At 24.8% G+C, this 25,179-nt stretch overlaps 1 protein-coding gene across 1 annotated transcript in view; it reads left to right on the top strand.

Moving 5' to 3' along the window:
* LOC129981897 (cell adhesion molecule Dscam2-like) overlaps positions 1–25,179 on the top strand; it is a 395,465-nt gene that overhangs the window by 887 nt on the left and 369,399 nt on the right. The window contains exon 2 of the mRNA XM_056092942.1: positions 17,954–18,268. Within this exon, the coding sequence (XP_055948917.1) occupies positions 17,954–18,268 (315 nt within the window). The remainder of the gene's footprint in view (positions 1–17,953; positions 18,269–25,179) is intronic.

Raw genomic sequence — 25,179 nt, 5'->3', positions numbered from 1 at the left:
ATTTGAAATTATTTTGAGAAAAATCAAATTTATTATGCTTGTTATACTTTCCACATACAGCAATTATTTTCTAGCTAGATAAAATATAAAAGAAAAGAAAAATATAAGAATTCATATAATGAAATAATCTCATATATGTGTTATGTATTACTGAAATAAGTAAATAACGTAATTTTTAAATGATTTCATAAATAGCGCAATTTAAACTCAAAAATTAAAATAATTAGAAAAACAATTAAAATAATTGAAATTTAATTTAATAACTTATTTTTTGATCAAATGAGTTTTATAGAGGAATTACTATAAATTGACTGTTTAATAAAATGGATTCAAATTTTTATCAAGTGCCTTAATAATTTAATTACTAATCCTCAATTTTCAAAATATAATTGTTATTATAACATTGATTAAAAATTATAAAATACTTAAAAACCTCTCAAAAATAAAAATGATATACTATATAACATATTTTGTACTTTTAATTATACAAATAATTGAACGCAAAATAATAATAAAAGCAGATTTGCTATTAAAATAACAAAATCAATTGTAAAATAGAAAAAAAAAAATATTGATGATGCACAATTCATAGGAAGGATTTATTGAATATACTAAATAGTTAAATCATCCCTAAAGTAAATACCCTAAAAATTTTAATTACTCATTGAAATCTCAAGTCTTAGCAACTTATTAAGCACTTATTGATCTTATAAGCTGGAAAAAAATCTTTTACAAATTTTATATGTTGACATAAAAATTACGCGTAATCCAAAAACATCTCAAGCATTCTATGAATTCTTATTTTATTCAGTGAAATAAGAACTTCCCAAAATAGATGATGTTATTCAGTAAGGTATTATGAAAGGCTTACAGGGTTAAAGCAATTTAGCGATAATTGCAAAAAAAAAAAAAATGACTCAATTATCCATGACAATGAAACAAGTGTATTCGTTTCTTCATAAATAGATTTCAATAAAGTAATTACATTTTCAGATTCGGAAAAAAAATTTCATTTAACAAATTATTTTTACGGCATTTCTTTGAATTACCATATTCTCCATTGAAATACCATTTAAAAAATTTTGTAATTGGTTTAAAACAATTGTATTTACTCTTGCATAATACTCACCGTTTAAAATATAAAATTTTTAATAATAATAGTGAAAGCTATTTTCTATATACTATTTATTTTTCCCAACACTTTTTTATTATGAATATTAGAATAATAAATAAAAATCCACAATATTTATAACAAAGGCATAAATATCATGCTCAAAATAAAATGTTTGCATCGTTCTTCTTAATTTCTGATTTCATCTCCGTTTCAATTGCCATTTCTTTCACATCAAAAATAATGAAAGAATTTGAACCGAAATCATTTACCATAATTGCGATTCAACGCTATTTTTGAAAAAACAAGGTGAAACCTTAATAAAATATTAATATCGTCAAGCAAAAAGAAAGATTGTAATATTAACTAATATATGTACTAATAAAGGAAGTAAGAACTGAATAGCAGGGTTCCCTGAAAAATCATAAGAAATTTATTTGAAAAATTAAAAAGTTCATTTTAAAAAATTAAAATTACCTAAAAAAATCATAAAATTACACTGCCCGATTCTTAAAATGTACATTTGGAAAGAATTTCAATCATTTTGTTACAATTCTGAAGTTTAAAGGGCGTGTATCTGTAGTCGATTTCAATCTACTTTGGGATCAAGACTGAGAAGCTATATGATCTTTCAGCTTTGCAAATTATTTTTAAGACTGGACATTAGTTTTATATAAAATTAAGTTTCTATTCTACAAATCTAGACTGTAGCTTGTCTTGCCGTCTATTTTACCTAAGAAGGTAAGACTAGTAAATTCTACTCATCAATGATTATTCAATAAAATATTATTTCCAATTACGATAAATAGCAATTTAAACGCATTAGTAAGAATTTTTACTCTCATCAAAAGTGAATATATTTTGTATTTATTCCCAAACATATATCGCATTTCTTATAAACAATCGCTAGTTTACAACAATCATAAACTAAGTTCAAGGTGGCTTAAGCTACAAATGTAGCAAAGCATGACGAAAAAAGAGTATATTTTAATCTAGAAGTGAAACTATTTTAGTAACAGCATTTTTTATATTTTTGAGACGTGAGATACTATATTACAATCATTTCCAGAATCGTCCCCTCATACTTATTCTAATCAATTGTTCAATTTAATCTCAATTGTCCCCTTATCAATATTTTTTACCATATATATTTGGAAGATAATCCTAATTTATAATTTGATTTGATTTTACGATCATATATACGATGGTAGTGTCTGACGCCTCGTTAATATCAAGATTTTAAATTTCTCATCTTGTAATAGTAACCATTTCGTCAGTCAATTTCAATCACTCGCTAAGTAAAGAAAGCCATAACATGAAATGAAAATTTTAGTTTTCTTATATTCAAATTTTACTCTATTATCTTATTTTCCTTCATTTGAAATTATTTTCGCTCTCATTTGATTTATCAGCAAATATATTTTAAATATTTTCTAAGATACTAACACATCGTAACAAATTTGGTTCTTAGGTTCGAGAAATCTAAAATCCAATCCAATCATGTTCAAAATCATTGAAATAATTTATCAGTTTACTGTTAACTTGTCGAATTTGGTAACTAACTAAAACGCCAGCAGTAATCGTGTCTAAAACAATTTGATCTGAATGGATTATTCAACAAAATATTTTTAAGCTTCAAATTCTGATAGTAGTACAAACAATTTGACACCTCTCAACATTCTGTTCATTGTACTATGCATTTGTCTATTTTTTGTCGGTTTCTCTGAATTCTGAAGCTCAATTTCAATTAGAAGTAATTAACTCTAACAAATGCTAAAAACACTTAAGCTGAAACCAAATATGTTTGGTCTCATTTTAAAATTCCTTCTGCTTTCATATAAAAATTGAAAACATTTTTTTTTCTGAATTCGTATTTTTATATAAATAAGACAAAATATCCATTCATTAGTGAAGACTGTTGTGTAATACGTTATAAAAATACCTCTGATTCATCAAAATATTCAGTTTTCAGTTTTACTTTTAAAAAAATGTAAATAATTTAAATAATGATATTTTATTTTTTACAGTCAATAATTGTACTATTATAAAAAAGTTTGAAGTTTAAATTTTAAGCAGTCTTTTGGTTCCTGTCAATTATATCCAATAAAATATTCTTCCTATTAGATTAAATAAATAAGAAAGAAAAGAAAACGTTTCAAAATTCTATGATCAAATCTGACTGAGTTAAGAAGCTTTAAAATCATTAGTTTAAATCAATCAACAGTAGTGCAACAATCAATGATTGTATCAAATAGCATTGGTAGTATTCAGGGCGCTGATTGACTTTCTTCGAACCCGGTCAATGAAGTTACCTAAAATCGAGCGTTTTTATAAAATAGATATATTTAAATTTCCGTAACTCACTCAATCACAAAAGAATATAAAAACTTATTCGTAAAATATTAAAATTTGTAGTTCATAAAAGCATTCATAAAATCAAACTGAATAAAATAAAACTCTTTATTTCATTTAAACAACTTCTCCTGTTGAATTTTTATAGTTTATACTAACGATTAAATATTAGCTGTTAGGGTCCAATTAAAGTTAATATTCTATATGTATAAACAAAGTCTGTATTAAATAATACAAAACTATTAAATCTATAAAATCGATATATGAAAGGACATAAATAAATTTATCTTGAACTTATTTTTTCAGAAAATAATATTTTTTATATTTATTTCATATCAAATAGACAAGTGGTAAAGATATGCCTTCTTGCTTTTGCTGATAATGAGCTTTAATATAATCTTTTAATATGGGTTTTTGTTAACGTAACAATAATACATTGATAAAAGAAAAGCTTTCTCGTGTACGCGTAGCGTTCTCAGAAAGGTTATTTTTTTTTAAATATTTAATATATTGTTGAAAAATATGTCTAATCTTTTGAAAAAAAGTTATACCATTAACAACATTTTTTCTTTTTTTAAATTTTGAAAAGATTCAAAAATTAGTTTTGTGTTGTAATTTTTACTGAAGTTCTATAAAGAAATGTTTTTAAAAGTAATGGACAGTAAAACAATAAAATTTGGTGTTCCATCTGCTCTACGTTCATGTTATTTAGAACGTTTATCGGAATGAAATATATTTTGACGCTGTTGGTAACTTTGTAGCTTTGGTACATTTCGATAGTGGTACATTTAGAGGTTGAATTTTATATCAAAATCTTCAACAATTGCCAACAGTGCTATTTCAGTTGATCTCGATTTAACGAAGTTTTCATCAAGAAAAAAAAGAAGTATTAAAGATTAAAAAGAAGTTTTCAAGATTAAAAATGAATTTCCTTTCAATGTAAGGCAACTCACAAGAAAAAAAATCAGAGTATTTTATTGCCTTAAAAAAATTCTCTGTTTCACGTTTTAAAATAATGGGCATTTTTTACGCTTTTTTTAAGTAATGAAACCTTGAAACCATTTTTTGAGAATGTTAGATTTTTCAGATAAAAAGATTAGAAAAATTCAGTTCAATTACATAATTGAACTTTCTAGATTATGTAAAATATTATATTGATATTTTACGTTGCTCCTGGTTTTACGTTGAATATTTTTTTCTTTAAATTTTTTTCTAAATCTTTACAAGAATTAAATTTGATACAGATCAATACAATACAAAATAACCTTTAACAATACAAAATCTGAAAGAATTAGTCTGAAGAACGTGAAATTATTCAGTATGGTCTAATTTCAATCTTCAAATTGAAAGTGATGAATCTCAATTCAAACTTAATTAATATGAAATAGACAACAATCATATAAAATTTGAAAAACTCCTCTGAAAAGTTTGTAATTATTCATTGTTTCAATGTCTCCGTTTTAAGATCTACATCTTTGAAACACTGAAATGTTTTTATAAGAGGAATTTTCTAATTCGGGGTATTTAAAATAAGGAATAGAATTGAAATTTGGCCCAGATATGCTTTGAAATGTGAAAATGGTTGTCTCAAAGCGATTATTTTTGAAGCGTTTCTCTTGATTTTCGAATTTTGCTTTTCGAAAACTTTCAAAATTTCTATTTCTTAAAATTAATTTTTTACATAATTTTAAAATTTGTAAAATTATCTTTTCATCATACTATTGTAGTTGTCCTAAAGATATTTTCTAAATGTTGGAAAAATTTTTAAAAAATATTTTTTTGTGTAATTTTTAGCAGCAAATTTCATTTTCACAATGGAATTTAAAACTATTATTACTGTTCTACCAAATATTTAATTACATGATTTTTATTGTTTAGATCTGGGTAAGAATGTCTTTGTTTATTCACAATTTATAGTAAGAATCAGCAAGTGAAATTATAATACATCAAAAAGACGACGTGGAATTTGAAATAGATGCTTAGACATTTAAACTGTTGAAAGTACAGTGATTTCAAGAATTTTGGCTGTATTAGAAAGGTTTATGTACGTAATAAACAGAACAAGTGCAAAGCTATTAAATTAAATTGGATTTAATGGTTGGTATAATTCATTATTTAAAATTATTTTATGAGGGCAATTATGATCATCAAATTATTCTTAAGAGATATAACTAATTTCAAATTTAATTAATATTACTGGTGAAACATTTTGTCCCAAAAGACAGCCTTTGAATAATTATTATAAAATTATGTGAAAATTAAACAAGGTAAAAGGAAACTCAGCTGGATAAAACGATCCAATGATTTCGCAATTATAATAAAAAGAATCATCATCTAATATTTTTATTATGAATTTTTAAATAGAATTACACTGCATATAATGATAATAATATTTCGTGCATCATATGAATAAAAGTAATAGGAATAAAAGTAAATTCATCTACAATTAACTGATATATCCACCTTGTTTTCGATTTTAAATACTTATTTTGACTAATATTTACTATAGGAAAACTACTTTTTCATTAAATAGTATAATATAAAAAATTCTTTTTATCGTTTGGAGAATTTTTAATTAAAATTAGAGTATAACTTCGTTTTGCAATTTAAGCACATATAATTAATTTTATATATAAGTTTATTAATATTTTTCATATTATTATTGTGAATTTTGTTTACAAATTCTGACGTATAAGAAATTTTCTGAACAGTTAGAGGAAATTAATTAAAAAATTAATATTTCATGAATAAAACCTGAAAATAAAATATAATCAGTAGTTGATTCTGATATGAATTTTTAATCCTATTGTCTAAAAATATTGATTTAAAATATTTTGCTAATGATTTCTGAAAAAGAAAAGGCTATTTACATGCCATATTGTTCTTCAAAAATAAAAAAAAAATATTTTTTCACGAAGTATCGACTTTCTTTGTATTAGTTTGTATTGGAGTGGCAGACTTGGTTTTCTTTTAGATATAATTAGGCAACTATTTCAAGCTTTTCACGACTCAAAGTTCTTCCCTTATCACAAATACAATATTCCTCAATTATTATTTCGTAGAATATATAAGAAAATGTGACAGGATATTTTAGCAACAGTAATTATTTGGATCTTCTTAAATCAATTTAGTATTCTTTTATAACTAATAAGAAATGCTGATAAATTATTCCAAAATGTAACCGGAATAAAAAAAAACTCCTTGTCTTTATTTCAAAAACCTTTGCAACTATTCAGTTATTTGTCATAGTTTGAAAAGTTAGTAAAAATTGAAGAACAAATTGTGCAAAAATGAATTTGGTATCATTAAAAATGTTCTTGCAATTGTTTCAAACGATGTTTTCATTGGTTTTCTAATACCTTATACTGCGATGTTTTGACATGGCCTGACATGGTTTTGACATAGCCAAGAACAAATGCTTTCATTGAAAAAATTATTTAGGCGCTCACAAGAGCTCTGATTTTTTTTTGTTTGTTTGTTTGCGTTTAAGTAATTTTCCTATACTTGATATTAAATATCATGAAATCACTATTGAAACTAGAAACGCATCGCGAATAATTACATAAAATTTGTCATAAATCATTGTCAAATATCTGATTTAAAATAAAGGAAAAAAATCTAAATGGTAGAGTAGTTCAAAATGGATAAATACGAAATTTCGATACATTTCTAATTAATAGAATACTTTTCAGTTTTTGTACCTAGACTTGAAAATTCAGCATCATTCTTCCTCTTGTTCTAAATAATATATGTGCACATTTTGATTGAAATCCGTCCAGTTATTTTGTTCAACATACAGTTATTCCCATATGTTATACATGCATACATTTGTTTATATTACGTTGGTCATTTCTACAAATAAAATTCTCGCATAACAAGGCTTTTATAAATGGGTATTTAAAGAATGAGCTACATTTTAAACACGTGTAAGTTTGCTTATTGTATTTAAAAAGCATGCATGGGACAATGTTTTTCAATCAAAATTTGTGTATAGTCTTAAGAAATATTTTAAGCTTATTGATATTAATGGGAAAAGGACGCATAAATTTAAATATATATATATGTTAAAATAATATCAGATGAAAAAAATACAAACTTTATATAGATTATGAGAAGTAAAGTCCTACACTACGTTTTCATAAGAAATTTAAAATTTTCTTTTTGTAAATATAGACAACATTCGAAATGCTTTCTGAATATTTCTATTCGTTGCAGTAGTTGATAATATAAATTGTAAAAAATTAATTCTTTCTCCATCGAGGAAATTAAAATTCAAGAAAATGAATTATTTGCTGATGTAAAATTTATCAACATAAGATTTGAGGCATTGCTAAATGAAAAAAATCATTTAATTATGATGTATTTATAAGATAAGAACTTTATTTTTTTCTTTTAATTTTGTAGCAGATTATAACATTTTAGATTATTTAAGAAAATAGAGGGTAGCAACATATTTTTAAGTTAAATAACATAACAAAAGTGATGAGAAATAAAATTTATAAAGTGTATATTAACTATAAAAGCAATGAAAAATTTTATAGCAAATTAACTCTATTTCCTTGTTTAATTAGACGAAGTTTTTTTTTTTTATTGAATTTTCAACTGAATTGAATCTTTCAGAATTCATTAAATTCATTCTAAAATAATTATTGTTTAACAACTTGTGTTATCTTAGGCAAAAATGAGCGGGAAATGTCTGTAGAGATTTCTAAATTAATAATTGTATATGCATTTTCAATTATGAAAGATGTTAACTTAAATTAATCCGAAGAATTTTGTTTGCTTTGTTATATAATTATATTTAATCCCACTTAATTCTAAATAAATATTTGTTTCATCTCAGAGCTAATATTTATGCTAATGTCTAGAAATCCTGGATATTAAAAGTATACTGGAAATGAAGATTCTAAAAGGTTATGATGTTAAAAAATTATTAAATTGACTAACAATAATTTTTATTTCTTTTCTATTGACAGTTAGATTAGGCAATTACACTTATAATACGGAGTGTTATTTTTATAATTAATTTTAGCAAATTTATTTTATTAAACTTCACGATACATGATTTTATGGGAAAATAAATTTCTTACATTTTAATACCTTAAAATACATCAAATAATAAGAAAAAATCATGATAGGAAAATTCTATATTTAAAAAAGTAAATTAAAATTCAAAAAAGAATTAGTTTGTGGGAAAATTATATTTGTATTTTTTTTAATGAAAAAAAGTTACAAGAATTATTTTCTGAAAATTACTGGTGTTATTATTTTTGAAACACGAATGTTAAAAAAAATATAGAATCCAATGATATAATTTCTATAAAAAGAAGAAAAAAAAAAGAGTTGAATATTTTCTACTTTACTTTTCTTCATTTCATCTAAGTTTGCAAGAGACGACTCTTTTTTTATATTAATTTTCTTTCTTATTCTTTTCTAAAAAAGAATTAAACAGAAGAAAAATCTTTGAGGCCAGTTTTTGGATGCATTTTATGCTTTTTGTAACAGTTACTGTATCATCAAGATTATTTTTTTTGCAAAAACAACAAAAGATTTTACAATAAGTAAACAGAAAAAAAATATGATTAAAGAAAGAATAAATGAAATCGAATATTTGAAAATATGTGCGTAAAATAAAGAGAAAAGGAAACATTATTCTTAATAATAGATTTAATGAAGATAACGCGAAAGCTCTAAGTTTAATGATTATTCACTTAATTTTAAAAGAAACTGTATGTGGTGTTTTACTGGATTTTGTATAACATATGAGAATTGCGGGTTTTAGACTAATATCGGCCCGAAAAGAACAATAAGGATATGATTCCGACACTATTTAACATCATTTTTTGGCTGAATGTCAAACTATCCAATATTGACATTGCGTATATTTTAGGAAATAAATTTGATTCAACATCATCCTAAACAAGTGGTCAAGATTTGAGCATTCCAAATTTCCACCTTTGTAACAATAAAAGGAAGATGAATTAACTGCGTTATCGAAAAAATGTAAGTTAAAAATGTAATGTTATTTTAATTTTGTTATTTTTTAAAATAAATAATGAGAATATCTAATTCAAACTTAAAAGGAATTTAAAATCGTTTGAAGCAAAAATTCTTTATTAGCGTACTTTTAAATTTATAATATTCAATTCAATCAGATGAAAGATCCGATGTATTTAAAAATATTCTTGTCAAATAAAATATCCAAATTTGAGGATTGATAAGACATTTTTAGTGAATTTATTTAATCATTTTTTGGCAGAATAATGTATTAACCCTTGAGAAAAAAAAGTAGCATTTTAAATTCACAAGAAAACCAATTTTATTTTTCAAGTGGCTTTCGGTAAATATCTTTGAATTAGAGAAAAAATGACATTGTGAATGCTCTTTTCAAAAGAATCAATGATGTCTTTTTGTCAAACTTATTTGAATGTTGTGGATTTATATTTTTCATGGGAATTCAATTTACTTATTCCTACTTGCATATATATAGTGTATTTATAAATGTTGAATGCGGACATTTCTTTTTTTTTATTAAAAGCAATATCCCAGTTTATTATAATTGGATAAAAGAAATGGAACAAAAAATAAAAACATAATCAGTTATATAATTGAATACACATTTCATGAATAACTTAATTTGTCAAGGAACATTTTATTATATCATGAGAATATTCCGAGTACAAAGAATTTTTTAATAGAAAAGCAATTTCGAAAATTTGGAAAATAAATGATTTGGTAAAAAATTTAGAAGTAGAAAAATATAAATCGTCTACAATAATAATATATGTTATTTACAGAAGCAATTTGAAGACCAAAAGTCGTTTCTTCGGAAATTCTATTTTCTCTACTACGTTAATACCATTTCATTTAAGTTGGTAAAATATCAGTTCTATATTCATTATTATAGCACTTTCAAAAAAAGAATCCATCTCTTTATCTCCCTATATATACATATCTTAATCACCGTATAATATTTGAAGTTTCTTTCGGCTTATAATAATAAGATCCTATCATAAAACCAACGAACATAATACGACTAACTTTGGGGTACTAAGATATGGCATTAAATTTTTATAATCCGAAAAATGCAGGGTGATTATCTTTAACTGCAGAGTTTTATGGTATGCTTTTAGATCTTAAAATCGATTCCATTTTTTTCTTTTTTGCATCTTATTGAGTTATTTACATACAGTTTTTTTATTGGATATGCAGAAGAGTAAATTGCTATTTATGAAGCAGAACCTAAAAGCGATAATAGAAATTTCGACATTGTATACATGTGTATAAGATAATTAAGTTATGCATACAATGATTAGAAATGGACTGCTAAATGTAGCTTAAGAAGCGAATTTGAAAGAGACAATTTTGGTTTTTTTTAGGGTATTAAGTTTAAAATTTGGAAATGAAGATTTATTCATCGTATCTGAATACATATCTTTAATTTATATGCATTATTTCACTATTTGAAAATACTTTTTATTTGTAAAAATCTAAGATGACATTTTAATCACAGAAAGGATATGTTCCAAAACTGTATTAGTATTCTGATTTTAGTAGATAACCTCCAACATCTGTTAGGATTTCCTGATGTTTCTGCAAAATGGGGCATAAATGTACTACTGTAAACCTACTAAGTTGTATGAACACTGGATAGTAAGAAGAAATATTTCACATGAATGTAATGTCATTTATGTTTAGGGTACCATGTTCTTGGTAACATGTTTGGTGTCTAAAGTTAAAAGACTTTTGATACCACCTTTAACTAAATCTAATTAGACTTCTCTAAAGTGCACACATTTGCGAAAGGATTCTTGTTGAAATATTATTGAACCAATAATTCACGACTTTTAGATTCAGCGTTTACTGTCATTATTTAGAAAGATGGAATGTCATATCGTCTAAGATGCGCTTATGATTTATAAGGTATATCCAGAAATTTCATATTTTCTTCCATTTCAATGTATGTGAAGTATACGTTGAAATGGAAGTCCCACATCATTCAGTATTTCACAAATACATAATAATTAGTTACCAAGAATCTCACAGAACACGGATTTCAAGGAGATTAATTGTATTGAGCCGTTACCAGCATTTTATAAGTTACTATTAATTCAATCAGTTTATTATTTTTATTATTATTTGAATCCATTCAGGTGAGTCAGTTTAGTGTTATTTGGCTGCAATTGTAATGTTTATTTAAAACTCGCTGATATTGATGCAAAGTGAGACATGAATATAATTTGAATTCACCGATTTACACATAACAAGGATTCTCTATTTATAATAACTCTCTATTTAACTCATAAAAAAGTTAAATTTATATATTATAAACATATATTACTCAGCTTTCTGTAACGGCAATAAGTAGTATTGTTATCTTAAATCAAATGACTGCAAATTCATTGCATTTTGGAAATCAATTTAATGACTATAGTTTTCTTATCATTTTAGGATCATATACATTGGAGAATATGATGAGAAATTTTAAACATTTATTTTGAAAATCTGCAAATCTTATAACAGGAAATAATTTTAATTAGCACAATGTAATTGTATTGCTTCTAATTGAACGAAGTTGGAATCAAAAGGAGACTAAGATATTTCGATCCATTCAAGAAATATTACATTTGTATTTATAATGGCTACTAAACTGTTACTGGAATAATTTTATGCAATTATATAAAAAAATAGTAAAAATATTAATCAGTTATTCAATGATTGTAGAAAGTAGTTGGTAATAAACATTAGCATTCGAAATTCACTAAATGTGCAATATCCTTTTTATTTACAATTTATGAAACTTTTATTAAAAATGCTATCCAGGAAGAGTATTCATTAATCCTAAAGCAGGGTACACAATGGATATTTGTGGAGTAAGCGTTCAATGATAACAACAGCTTCCATAAAAACAGTTTATTTCTTCATATACATAAACTCACCACTTCTAGCATGGAAAAATAATATTGAACTGTAAAAACAGGTGAATTTCACACAAAATCAATTTACCATCTTACCCCAATCTTAGCCAAAGCTCCATCAAACAAAACAGCGTGCAAGTGTACCCACCACGAGCACTATCGGAGATAAGACTTGTCTAATATGATCACTTTTGATACACAATGATAATCATCGCGGCCGACCTTAAATATATTCAGTATTTTCATCTTTAGTGATGTCAACTGCGAGAGACATACCTTGGCAACGATCGGGTTCGAATAATGTATTTGAGGTCATGGAGAAAAAAACACAAGGACACCGCAAAACTTGGGTCCGAAAAATGTTATGTCCAACAAAAAATATAATTTTTCGAAACATCTAATTTTAAAAAGTTATAAAATTTATATAGAAATATAATTTTTCAAAACATCTAATATTCATCTAATTAGATAATCATAAGATTTAATAATCTAACCGGAAATTTAATTATGTTAAATGAACTGAATTAACGTGTATTATGTTGATGAAATAAACATTTGTAATGATGGTAAAACATTTGAAGTAGAAAATATTAAACTGAAATTTCAAAGGAAACAGAGAGGAATGTGAAAAGGTAAGATGAAAGAAAAAGAATATTTAGTTAAGAACTGTTTATAATGCAAATAAGCGAGGTGAAAATCTAAAAACAAATCGATGCATGAAGCTGAATCCTCAAGCGTTAGGAGAGGATGGACGCATTAAGAACTTTCTATGATATTTTTTTTTCTCACAACGCGAAATAAATGAATTACAAATTTCCTCCGAATTTCTTCTAGAACAAAACTGCGTCACGCAAGTTTGAGAAAAGGTACATCGAGAAAACTTACGAGCAAACTAATTTGAAGTTGCACTTTAAAAGTACGAACATTAAGACGATAGCTTTCCTGCAAAACTGCATTTTTAATGATATGTTTGGAGTATCTCGTGCATTAACTCTTGCTACTAGAAATATCAGTTTTTAAAAGGCTTCAAAGGAGCAAAGAAGTGTCTGGTTGTGGAGCTTCTTTTATTAATTTGCAACTTCTGGGATTCATTTAAAATTCTTTAAATGAAATTATTTTGATTCAAATGATTTTTTCAAAGAATTTCGAATTACGTTTGTAAAAGTTTGTCATTTCTTGATTTCATTAACATGAGTAGAAACTATATTCAAACTTTTTGAATGCTTTATACAGTGAACAACTTTTTTTTAGGAAGGCAGACGCTGCAATAAAAAAGTAATGCATTTAATTTAGATAAAATAATTTGTAAAAATATTCACTTGAGTAACATAAAAGATGTAATTTCAAAAACCAGTATAGGGATTTGAATAGTTTTATTATATCATTTATTATAATTATATATTATTATGTTTATTATCAAAGGAAATTAGTTATAAAAAATGGTTTTCTAAAACGTGCCTATTAGTCATTATATTTACTCATTGAAAGAATAGTGCTTTTTGCATGCATCAATTTTAATGCTTACGACACAATAATATTTTCATAAATGGATTTATATACTTAACTAAAAAATGGAATACATTTTTAAGCAAGGAACATTATATAGAACATATTCTAATTTAATTTTTCTGAGTATCTGTGAAATTTTTCTCTTACATAAAAGGCAATTTAAACAGTTTACCATTTTTTAGAAATAATGCATGTTTTATATTTGTTAGAAAAGCGGATTTCAAAGGCAAATGATTTTATTAAATATTAAATCATTATTCTTGTCTTATTTCATATTTTGTCTTAATGTCATTTTAATAAAAAGAAATGACAGGTTGCAGTCGAAAGATAATATATACAGTTTTCCAAATATATTTTATTCGCACAAATGGCTTTAAACTTATTTTCAAAGAAAAATGTTGGAAAGAGATGAGTAAATTCATTTATAATCATTCTTTCAGGTTCTAGTTCAGATGCCAAATTCTATAACTTTTGATCTGAGATTTTGGAAATTATACATTTGATTTTAAGCTTTATAGAACTATCATTTAATTAGATTTAATGTCTATATGCTATAAAATGCTTCAGTATTTTTTTTTTAAATTTTCAATTTATATAGTTTATTAAAATAGATATAAAAGAAATTTTTATAAAAAAATCCTTTTGTAATAAAATATATAGTGTATTAAGATTCACAAAATTTTTTTAAAAGCAGGATAAAGAAATATTGAATGTTGAAGTAACTATGTCATATTTAATTTCTAACCTCTGTTTTTAAATACAATTGCAAAGACGATTATTTAGACTTCTTTAAAATAATTTATAATCATTGATACAAAATCTCATATTTCTTTTTTTAGGTTTAGTAATGTTTGATTCGTTGTTTTTATTTTAAAATAATTTCATAAAAGTATTATTCCTAAAATTTTAAAGGTAACCTTTTACTTCTTTTCAATGCTTGAGAATTAAGTGATTTGCACCTAATGAAAATCATGAGCAAACTTATGAAATAATATAGCGATTGAATAAGCGATTTAAAGCAGCATTTTGTAAAAATTCAAAAAAGTTTACTCAAGTAATTCTAATTCTTGCTTCTGAGTAAAAAAACAGTCATGGGTAGATGAAAACTTTTTTTTTTCTTTTCATTGTGGAAACAGAAGTTAAATCTCATATTTTCTTTTCCATTCCGTTAAAGTTGAATTATACCCAGCTAAAAGTATTGATCTAATGTTGTTGATTTAATACAAACACGATCAATCATTTTTAGAAAGAACATTTTATTCTGTATAAATTTCCTACCATACCCATGGAAGCGTAAGAAACAAAATACAGAAGTTTGGTATTGACTTGCAAATCGTAGGTTTAAATTCGTTTGTAATAGATAGTATCTTATTGATCTGAGAGTAAAAGGTTGAAAAGATGCAGAATTGAAAGATCTTTACTTTATTTTTGTCTGTTTATTTCTGTTTAAAATGTGTACGTAAGAAAAAAATGAGGATAAGGCATTTTAGTTGTTTAAATAAAAAGCATGGCTTAGTTAAGGAGAAAAACACTAAATCAACTATCTAAAAACATTTTTTTTTTCTTTTTTTCAAAACAACGATAATTATTCTTCAGATTAGCTAAGTAATAGTAGAAAATAATAATAATAATAGAAATAATAGAAAAAATAAGCAAAATGATATGAAATTTAATTAAAGCAGATAGCTATAAAAATATGGTTAGTAAACCATAAATTTTGCATTCTAAATGTATCGTGAAATAACTTCATTTTATTTTTTTAAATTTAAAACATTCAAATAAAATTAATTAATTAATTATCTGAATAATTGTATATCATTTATCGTAAATTTAATTTGAACTCATTTTAAATTATAAGAATTTACAATTCGAATTTTACTGAAGATTGTAAAAAAATATGCTAAGTTAATCATTTGGGTATTGAATTTTCAGATAGGTTAAAAAAATTGCATTAATTTAAAATCTTGATGGCTCTTAAATAATTCAAAGAATAAAAGCTTCATTGATTTTTTAAAAAATTAAATTATTTTAATTTAAAGCAAAGTTGATGCAGCCTCATTTTTACATATATGAAAATATAAGAAACATTTTCACATATCAATTAGCATATTATATCATTAAATATGTTTTTAAGAAACTATTTTTATATTATTCAATTTGAAAATTTGGTAATATTTTAAAGCAACTAACGATGAAATTAAGCAACCGTGCTTGCATTTTTCTAAAAGGTTTAATGAGAAGCTTTTTATATACTTTGCTACCTACTTTTTAGAATTAAAAGTTAAATTTTCAGGAGATTTTAAAATATTTACAATTTTATGATACGAGAACGGGTAAGGACTTTGTATTTCATTAGGAAATCATGTTTATCAGTGCTTAGAAGCTGACTGTGAACCTACTGTGATACTGCAGTTGTGCCTTGTTTAACTTAATTTTCTTATATTCATGTTTGAAAAAAAATGAATTTGATTTGCTAGAAGAAATTTTGTACTAAATTATTGAATTATTTAATCAACATTAAAAATAAAGCTTATAGTGTTTAGCAAAGTACTTATTAACCATCACAATAATTTACATCACATGCTTCTTCAATCAATGATTGTTGATGAATCAGTTCAGATGAAATGATCATTTAGATGATCATTTCATCATTTAATGCTGCAATAGATGAAAAAATGTCATCCTGAGTCTTCTATGAATGCGCCATATTAATGGAATTAAACAAGCTTCCATTTTTTGTTTGTGAATCAATTATGTATGTATTTTTAATAACAGACCCATAATTTGTATCGAATATATATATTAGCTTTGAAATTTTCTTACTCTTCAAATATTTTCTGAATTACAACCCCAAATATTGACAATATTTACTATAATTTCAAAAGAACTTTCAAAAATAATTTCATTTCGCTTGTACGAAAGTAACATTATGAGTCAAATATTTTGTTAATAAGAATATTTATTTATAATGCAAACAATATTCCATCGTGAGTCTGTGGCATTCTTTGATTAATTATTTCGATTTGCATACAACACAAAAGCTTGCATCCGCCATTCACATTTTGTGTCTTCAATAGGACACATAATTTCATCTGCTTTTCATTCATGAATCATTTTACATAAGTACTTCAGATTTGTGAATTATTTCCTTTTTATAGTTTTAGTCCCAAATTAAACTGAAAATTATATAAATCAGAGCTTCATTCTTCCATGTTTCATCTGTACTTACAACAAAGATAAATAAGAAAAGAATTATCTTAAAATGTTTAATGCTGCAATTATTATTGTGAATTCAATTTTTTAGTATTTTATTTTACTAAAAATTACCTTTAACTAAATTTAAAATTACTACAAAGAAAAAGGATTTCTTAATTTTTAAAAGTTATATTTAAACTCTCTTTTCAGCAAGTAAGCCTATTTTCACCTATTATCATCATAAATTAGTCTTGAGTTACAAAACTGCAATTAAAAAATAATTTATCTTTAAATTTGAACAATTGTAACTCAACAGTTACCTAAAAATTAAATAATAAGTAAAGAATGAACTATAAAATACAGTTTAACCTTTTCAACAAATTACATAAAAATATTGCTTTTTAATTGTTCTCATTTTTATTTGCCTTTTATATGAATAAATATAATAAACTATGATTTTGCATTACTTATTTTAAAATATTCTTTACACATTACAACATTTAATATAACGATATTAAATACTTATTCTTCATCATCTAAATACTTATTTTGTATTTCTATATATATTAAAGGAGATCCGACATTTGAAATGCACTTTTTTTTACAAAATTATATTTAAATAAAATATAATTAATAATAATAAAAAATTACTGTTTTCTAAAGGTTATTTTTAGTGAATATGCGAGAATGGACAAAATTATATTCCATTTAATTTTGTATTTTTAATACCATATTATTGTTTTATTAATCAGAATTATATATATTGACCGATTTCGGCAAAGAAGAATCTGCAAAAATGTTATAGAATTTTTTTTATATAAGAAGTAATTTAGGTATTCATTTTAGATATATTGTATCTCGTTTATAGGAACTTCGAGCAAGTACCAAGGACCCTCCTTTGTCCATGAACCACCAAACAAAGTGTTGTTTTATAACAACACTGGCGCAATAATTCCATGTGTAACAAATGGCACACCACGACCAGAAGTATCATGGACAACATCGGACAATATAACAGCCATTCCCATTCCAGGCCTACGTGAGACTAGACCTGATGGATCTCTGGTTTTCTCACCTTTCAGAGCAGAGGATTATCGACAAGACGTGCACTCTGCAACATACAAGTGTTCTGTTTCAAATATTGTTGGTAGCATCGTAAGCAGAGAAGTTCATGTCAGAGGAGGTAAGTTAATATTTCTATATATCAATTTAATAGCGAAAATTTATACGACATTGCCGAGTATGAATTTAGATAAATCTTATATAAAATTAAGAGAAATGAATTTCAGAAGCAGCATTCAAAACATAAGAAATTAAAGGGAATAACAGTTTACAATTTAAAAGAACTGCTTTACAATCGTTTTCCTATGCAAATTTTTTGGAAGCATTCCAAGTATTACTTGCCAATTCAATTAAAATTATGCTTAACAAGAAACGAATAATTGCTATATTTATTGAATAATTTAATCTTACAGATTTCCCCGAACAATTTTTGACAATAGTATAAAAATCGTCTTTTTTTCATAATATATGATTTATTTTTGTGAATGATATATAATCTTTTTTAACATTTTGAATATCAAAGTAAATATATATATATATATATATATATAATTTATTTATTTCGATTTATTAGTGAAATTTTAGGCCTCATTGTCGATTATGAATTTTTTTTAAAAAATATATATAAAATGAAATAAAATTGAAAACATATCAATCGTTAAAAGCAAGTTTTAGCTCAGTTTTGATTCAATTTTTAAGAAAGAGAAAATATCAATGCAATTTTTATTGTCTTTCACAAAAATTGGGTGGTCATGCTTTGTTGAATTTTTGCTAAAATATTTATTGTTCTTTATAGCATTTCTGAACAGTATATGAAAAATATTGAATGAGTAATTCGATTTCTATAAATACTCAATAAAGCTCCATTCCTATTTCATTTATATGCATTAAACTAGGTAAAAGAAATTGTTTCGAGTATTTCTGTAATAAAAATGTCAGATATTCTTTTATTTTTCTGTTAATATAAATAGTATAAAGCGATCATGTATAATTGAATCTTTAGCAAATGCGGTGAATGTGCTCGCTGTTTTTAAATTTCATCATTACTCAATCACGCGGCTAATCCCCCCCCCTCCCAGCATAATTGAAATGTTATGAGTAAATTTTCTTGACTTATACTTATTAATTTATATTATTAATTATTAAAATTTTATTATCATAAGTCTTTATCTTCACTTTTTATTCTTAATAATACAATTGTGACTCACATACATTTTTAAACTCGTGAATTCTAAATTCTTTAATCCACTGCATCGATGATTATGTGAGGATCGTGTTTATAAGTATGTTTACAACTATTAATAAATATTAGTTAGAACTTTTGCAGATATTTTCTGCTAAATAAGTTTTTAATTATGTAAAAGTGTTTACTTCCTTTAAGAATTTTTCAATTTCATGTGACAAAAAATCAGCATTTAAATCTAATTTCATTTGTCCCTTGATGTTTTATAGTCAATTTACATTAGCTTTCGTTTTCTTCTAGGATAATTAGTGTTGTTTCTGTGTTTATTATTTTAATGAAATAAACATGATAAAACTTATAGTCAATTTTATTTGGAATTATTAAATTATTTTTAAAAAAAATACTTTTTGCATTATAAATGAACTGTCAAGAAAATGCTGATCTATCCAAACACGAGCTTACCCTTTACCATGTACTTACGTAACAAGCATTAATCTAGAATGGCAGAAATCCATCATTCATTCGTCAGAATCACCAATTGCAAGGGATTTCCATAAACATGAGATGCGTCATTCGGCAAACATGTTAATGGAACACATTATTCCCATCTAATATCTTGACAGGTGATTGGTCCACTAATATGTTGCATCAAATGCGGTTGTAAGCCATGTAATGAATGATCCAAGATTCAGTAACAGGTGTAATGTTCGGACATGTGGGTTCATTCTCAATATTGCTAAAAAGCCATTAACATCTTGCATAAATAAAAAAAAATGAAAAAAATTATAATATTTACAAAAAAAAAAAAAAAAAATGGACGCAATCCGTTAACGAAGAGTTGTTTTTCTGGTTTTAAGTTTATTGCTATTTTTACGAATTAAACATCAGCAATTCGATAACTGGTTTGCATAGATATATATTTTTGAAATGACAAGTACTCATTTGTCTTTAAGATGTATGTACACACTTGAAACTTCGAAAATCGTTCTAAATATCAAATATTTTTTTTATTGCTTAATAATGTTCTCTGATCATTCAGCTTTCAAACGATACCAAGATGTTGTCAATATTCGAAATATTTCTCGAGTATGTTTCTTGTGGTGCTTTCATTAGAAACTCTAGTTACGGTTTTTTTAACTCATTTTATGAAGAATAATATTTTTCTACTATGTTGCTTCATTAAAACAAACATAACTCAAGAAATTAACCACATACAATTATTTATATATCAAAATAATCTGTATGAAATATCGGATGTTTTGTGTCTCAATCAAAGTTATATTTATAGAAATAAATTTTTAATAGCTATTTAAAAGTTAAAATTACAGGAAAAATCTCGCTTTCTCTATTCATCGTTGATGAAAAAATTGTTAAAAAAAAACAACATTTTCATAACTTGTTTGAGGCAGACAACATGAGGACTAATATTATGCATAATTTCCAACTAGAATTGTGTGTCTGTACAAATTAGAATTTAAGATATCATGTTTTAAAAAATAAGCTGATTAGCTCATTAAATATTATTTAATTAATAATTACTGTATTATGGTTTTTTTCTCACTGAAATGAGTTTAAACATATATTAATGACCTACTGTGAAAAAACTGGATGTTTAAAGTTAAAATTAAAAGAAAAAACCTTTGACTGTGTACGTACACCTTAAGCTGAAATACCAAATGTAAAGTTCAGAACTGAAATAGGGTTCTAAGAAAATCTATGTTGGTATAATTAATAATTAAAGTGAAGTGCTAATTTTGAGTAAAAAGTTCAGTAAGCAATCAATCTAGTAATAGAGAACTGCAGCTTAAACTATGGCAAAACATATACGTATATGAAATTTTTCCTAATAATAATAATAATTTTGAGGTTGATGTAAATGAAGGTGAAGCGCACAAATTCTGATAAAATTCATCATTTATTTGCTAGTTAATAGATAATTGTTGCCACTCGATGCCATTTAATAGAAGACTGATACGTTTTGTAAAAACGAGATATGGAAATTAAGAATTCAAATATATAATGCAATGAATCTTTGAACAACTTTTCATTCTGAAAACTTTCGTAACGTTAAAATTTGCTTACAATGAAATAAAATTAATTAAAAAGTTATAACTCACATTTAACTGCAGTCATTTATTATAAAAAAATCAAATTTACAGAAATTATTCTTGTTTCTTACTACAAAAGCTCTTTAGAGTGCTTACTATTATAATACAAATGCATTTAGTAGGAGTTATGGGACATTGCGATATTCGATTATGGTGCATCAATATATGTCGTATTTTAATGCATTAAAATAGGTGCATATAAGCCATATCGTATATGGTCTGGTATGTAACTTATCCCCTTCATTCTAATGTGCAACATTTCTGACTAATTGCGAAATATTTGAACATTATTGTGAAATTAAATTACATGCAAAATTATATACAGTTATAAATTTACACACACATCACCATAAATATTGAATTAATATTTACTTTCGGATGCACTATTATTAACGTGCCAAATTTTACCGTTTCTTGATTTTTTCGTCTAAGAAAAATACTCAGAGTTCTGAAACTAATCAGTGCAAAAATCCCAAATTAAAATAAGAACTTTGCATTATATTTCTCACATTTCTCAGCAATAAATTCGGTTATCTTAGTCACGTATTTCTTGTAATCACTGAAATACAGTCTTTGTATTTAATCATTTTGTTTCTAATTTTCCGAGCACAGAGGGACATAAATTGAAAAAAAAAATTTAATTGCAGTTGTCATTGTAATGTTCAGAAATATATCTATTAATGAAGTAGCCTTACTTCTTTTGATTTCTGCTATAAAAATGCATTATATTTAGTTTGTATTAATTGATTCCTGTGCTTCTTGGTTATATGCAATGATACAATCGATTTTTGTGCAAAAAGTATTATATATATGAGGACGATATATATAATAAATATTTATGTATAAAAAATAAATATTTTTTTAAATACTATCTTGTATCGAGAAAGTAATCTACACTTTGCAATGAATTACAGAATGATAAAAGAAAAACATGCATAAGTTTGAAAATGCGATAATAAAAGTATTTTTATGTCTCATAATAATTACTGCAAGTTATTTAAAGGGATACAAGATGCCTTTACGATTTGCTTCGTTGTTTTTAACAAAAAAATAATTTTAATTATCATAATATGAAAATTCTGCTTAATAATTTGGTTCTCTATTTTTACTGCATTCATGTGAAGAATTTTTTAAATGGAGATTTAAGCATATATTCTGTAGAAATGACTAGAATTTTACACTCTTAAGAAAATAAAGGATTTATATAAAACGTTTGCGAAATTTTTTAATGTTCACATGTAATTGAAACATAGATGCAAATTATAAATTAAAAATTCTTATGAATGGATATTCATGTCAATGTTTAATAAACCGAATTGCATTTTAAAGTAAATTATCACTTTTTACAGGAGTTCGGAAATATTCACAAAGTAATGCAACCGTATACAACTGCTAATAATCAAAAGATGAAATTAATTGCATTTGTATTTATAAATAAAACTAATTCAATTTTAATACATTAAGGAATCAAATAAATCAGTTTTTTTATATAGCTATAACAATAATTTGTATCATTTAAAAAAATCCTTGTTTGAAATGTACCGTAGTAACTTATTTCTTTTCTATTAGCACTCCCTTGCCAATTTTATGCATCATTTAACACTTCACTTTTAGATGGAAATTTACACCTATTTCCATGGGTAATTAGACATAGCTGATTAATTTTACTTTAATTGCAAATTTAATAAATTAATAGTATATATATTTTTTACTTGAAAGTAAACCATTCTGCATTTTGATTGATATTCAACTGCTTTAAATTCCTGCACTTCATAATATTATTGATTATTTAATAACCGTCAAAGCAATGTTTCGTATTTAAAAAAAATCACATATGGTATATGAAAGGGAATAAGGAAAAGTTGTTAGTAATACCAAGATAGTTTTAAAAAAAGAATGTATAATTATTATTTTCGCATTATTTCTGCTTTAAAAATTGCCACATTTAAAGTTTATAATATATTATAATTTTCTTTGTAGGATTAGGCATAAAAAAAATAATACCTTTCTATTATCACTTACCTGGTATAAGTGATTTTCTTTTTACATCTTTTCATATATGCATTCAAAAATTAACTAAATATTTAGATTATAAATTAAAAATTTTTTCTTAAATTTTAAACGAAAATCATGCAGATCCATTTTATATCATTTTATGCTATAAATAAAACAATATGAAAAAAAAACAAACAGACACAATGTTAATGTGACAATATTAATAAAACAGATTGTGCCTACTAATGTCAAAAGTACAAATATATCACCATCAGAGTTTTTTGGGAAAAGTTTTTATTCTTTTTATCATCAAAATATCATTTAGTAAAGATATGCAATTTCCTGTTAATTATTATAATTAATTATTTAATATAATTGTAATTTCTATTTGTAATTCAATCATGCTTTCATCACTACACGTTAGCTAGAACTCTTTAACGTTTTTTGCGTTTATAATCTATTTAGTTATTTTCAAATATTAGTGTCATTTTGATTGATCATTTATCAATTCCTTATTGTGAATAACTGAATTACAAAATAGTTTAAGATTTAAAGTTCAATTTTACTTTATTCAAGCGGAACCTGTTACATCTTAAATATTTAAATTTGTTTGGTATGTGATAGATTACATATACATATTTTTATTTGATTAAAAATATTCTTTTCCAGCTGAGAAATAACTTTTTTTGACTTTTGATTAAAACAAATGTATTGTCATTATTTTTTAAACAATTAGAATTTTTTTTAATTAATTAGTATAATTTCAATAATAGAAATTGACTAAAAAAAAGTTCAAGCATTTAATTTTTTTAGGAAAAATATAGCTTAAATTGGAATTTTTAAAGTCATAAAAAGTGCGAATAAACAGACAAAAAAAATTGAACTTGATTCTGCAATGTTTTGTAAAAATGCACATATTTTAATAGCGACGGAATTTTTAGTATTACGAATCAAATTGATCAGATATTGAATAATTTTCAGAATCATTGCCCCATTTATATATTTTATGGTGCCTCTAAGATGCTGCTTGATATTCAGAATACCTTATAATTTCAAGGTGAAAATGTTTACATGAATGTATTAAAATATTTTACGCGTTTAAGTACACATGGAAATGTTTTAACATTATTGTGGCACAAACAATGCAGTTCCGTGACAAGTAAAAACATGTTTCTTCTTAAAAATCCTGTATGGAGTTCATATATTTCCCATCTATCATCTACTTGAATAAAGTTTAATACTTGATGTGCTCAAAAACTCCTCTAATCAGGGCAAGATTCTATTCTGTTCCTACATCATGAATCCTCCATTCATGGATTTTACTAACTGCACTAAACCAAATCCTTTTTAGAATTTGGAAACCTGAATATATGAATTGTTAAATACATAATTGTCTTGAAAGGCTAGTAAATTTTTTCTCTGTGATATGTTATTATGAACGAATATTATTATAAACTAAACACGGTTTCGTGCACGCATTTACGAGGAATAAGCATTGTACTGGAAATGATGAAAAGAATTTCAGTGGAATGGCATAATGATGAATAATGACTTATGTACATGAGTAAAAGGGCAAGCCATTTATCTAACTTTCAGTTGTCGGTAAGCATAAAACGCATCCCAAACACTACGACTTGAAATGAGATGAATAATGATAAATAAATAAACACCAGAAAAAATATAAAATAATAATAAAAAAAAACTGAAGAAAAAAACAACATATTTTTTATTAATGACATGACCAAG

Source organism: Argiope bruennichi, chromosome 8, assembly GCF_947563725.1.
Source record: "Argiope bruennichi chromosome 8, qqArgBrue1.1, whole genome shotgun sequence".
Classification (NCBI taxonomy): domain Eukaryota; kingdom Metazoa; phylum Arthropoda; class Arachnida; order Araneae; family Araneidae; genus Argiope; species Argiope bruennichi.
Note: the sequence above shows the minus strand (reverse complement) of the source record. Positions and strands in the feature narration are given on the sequence as shown.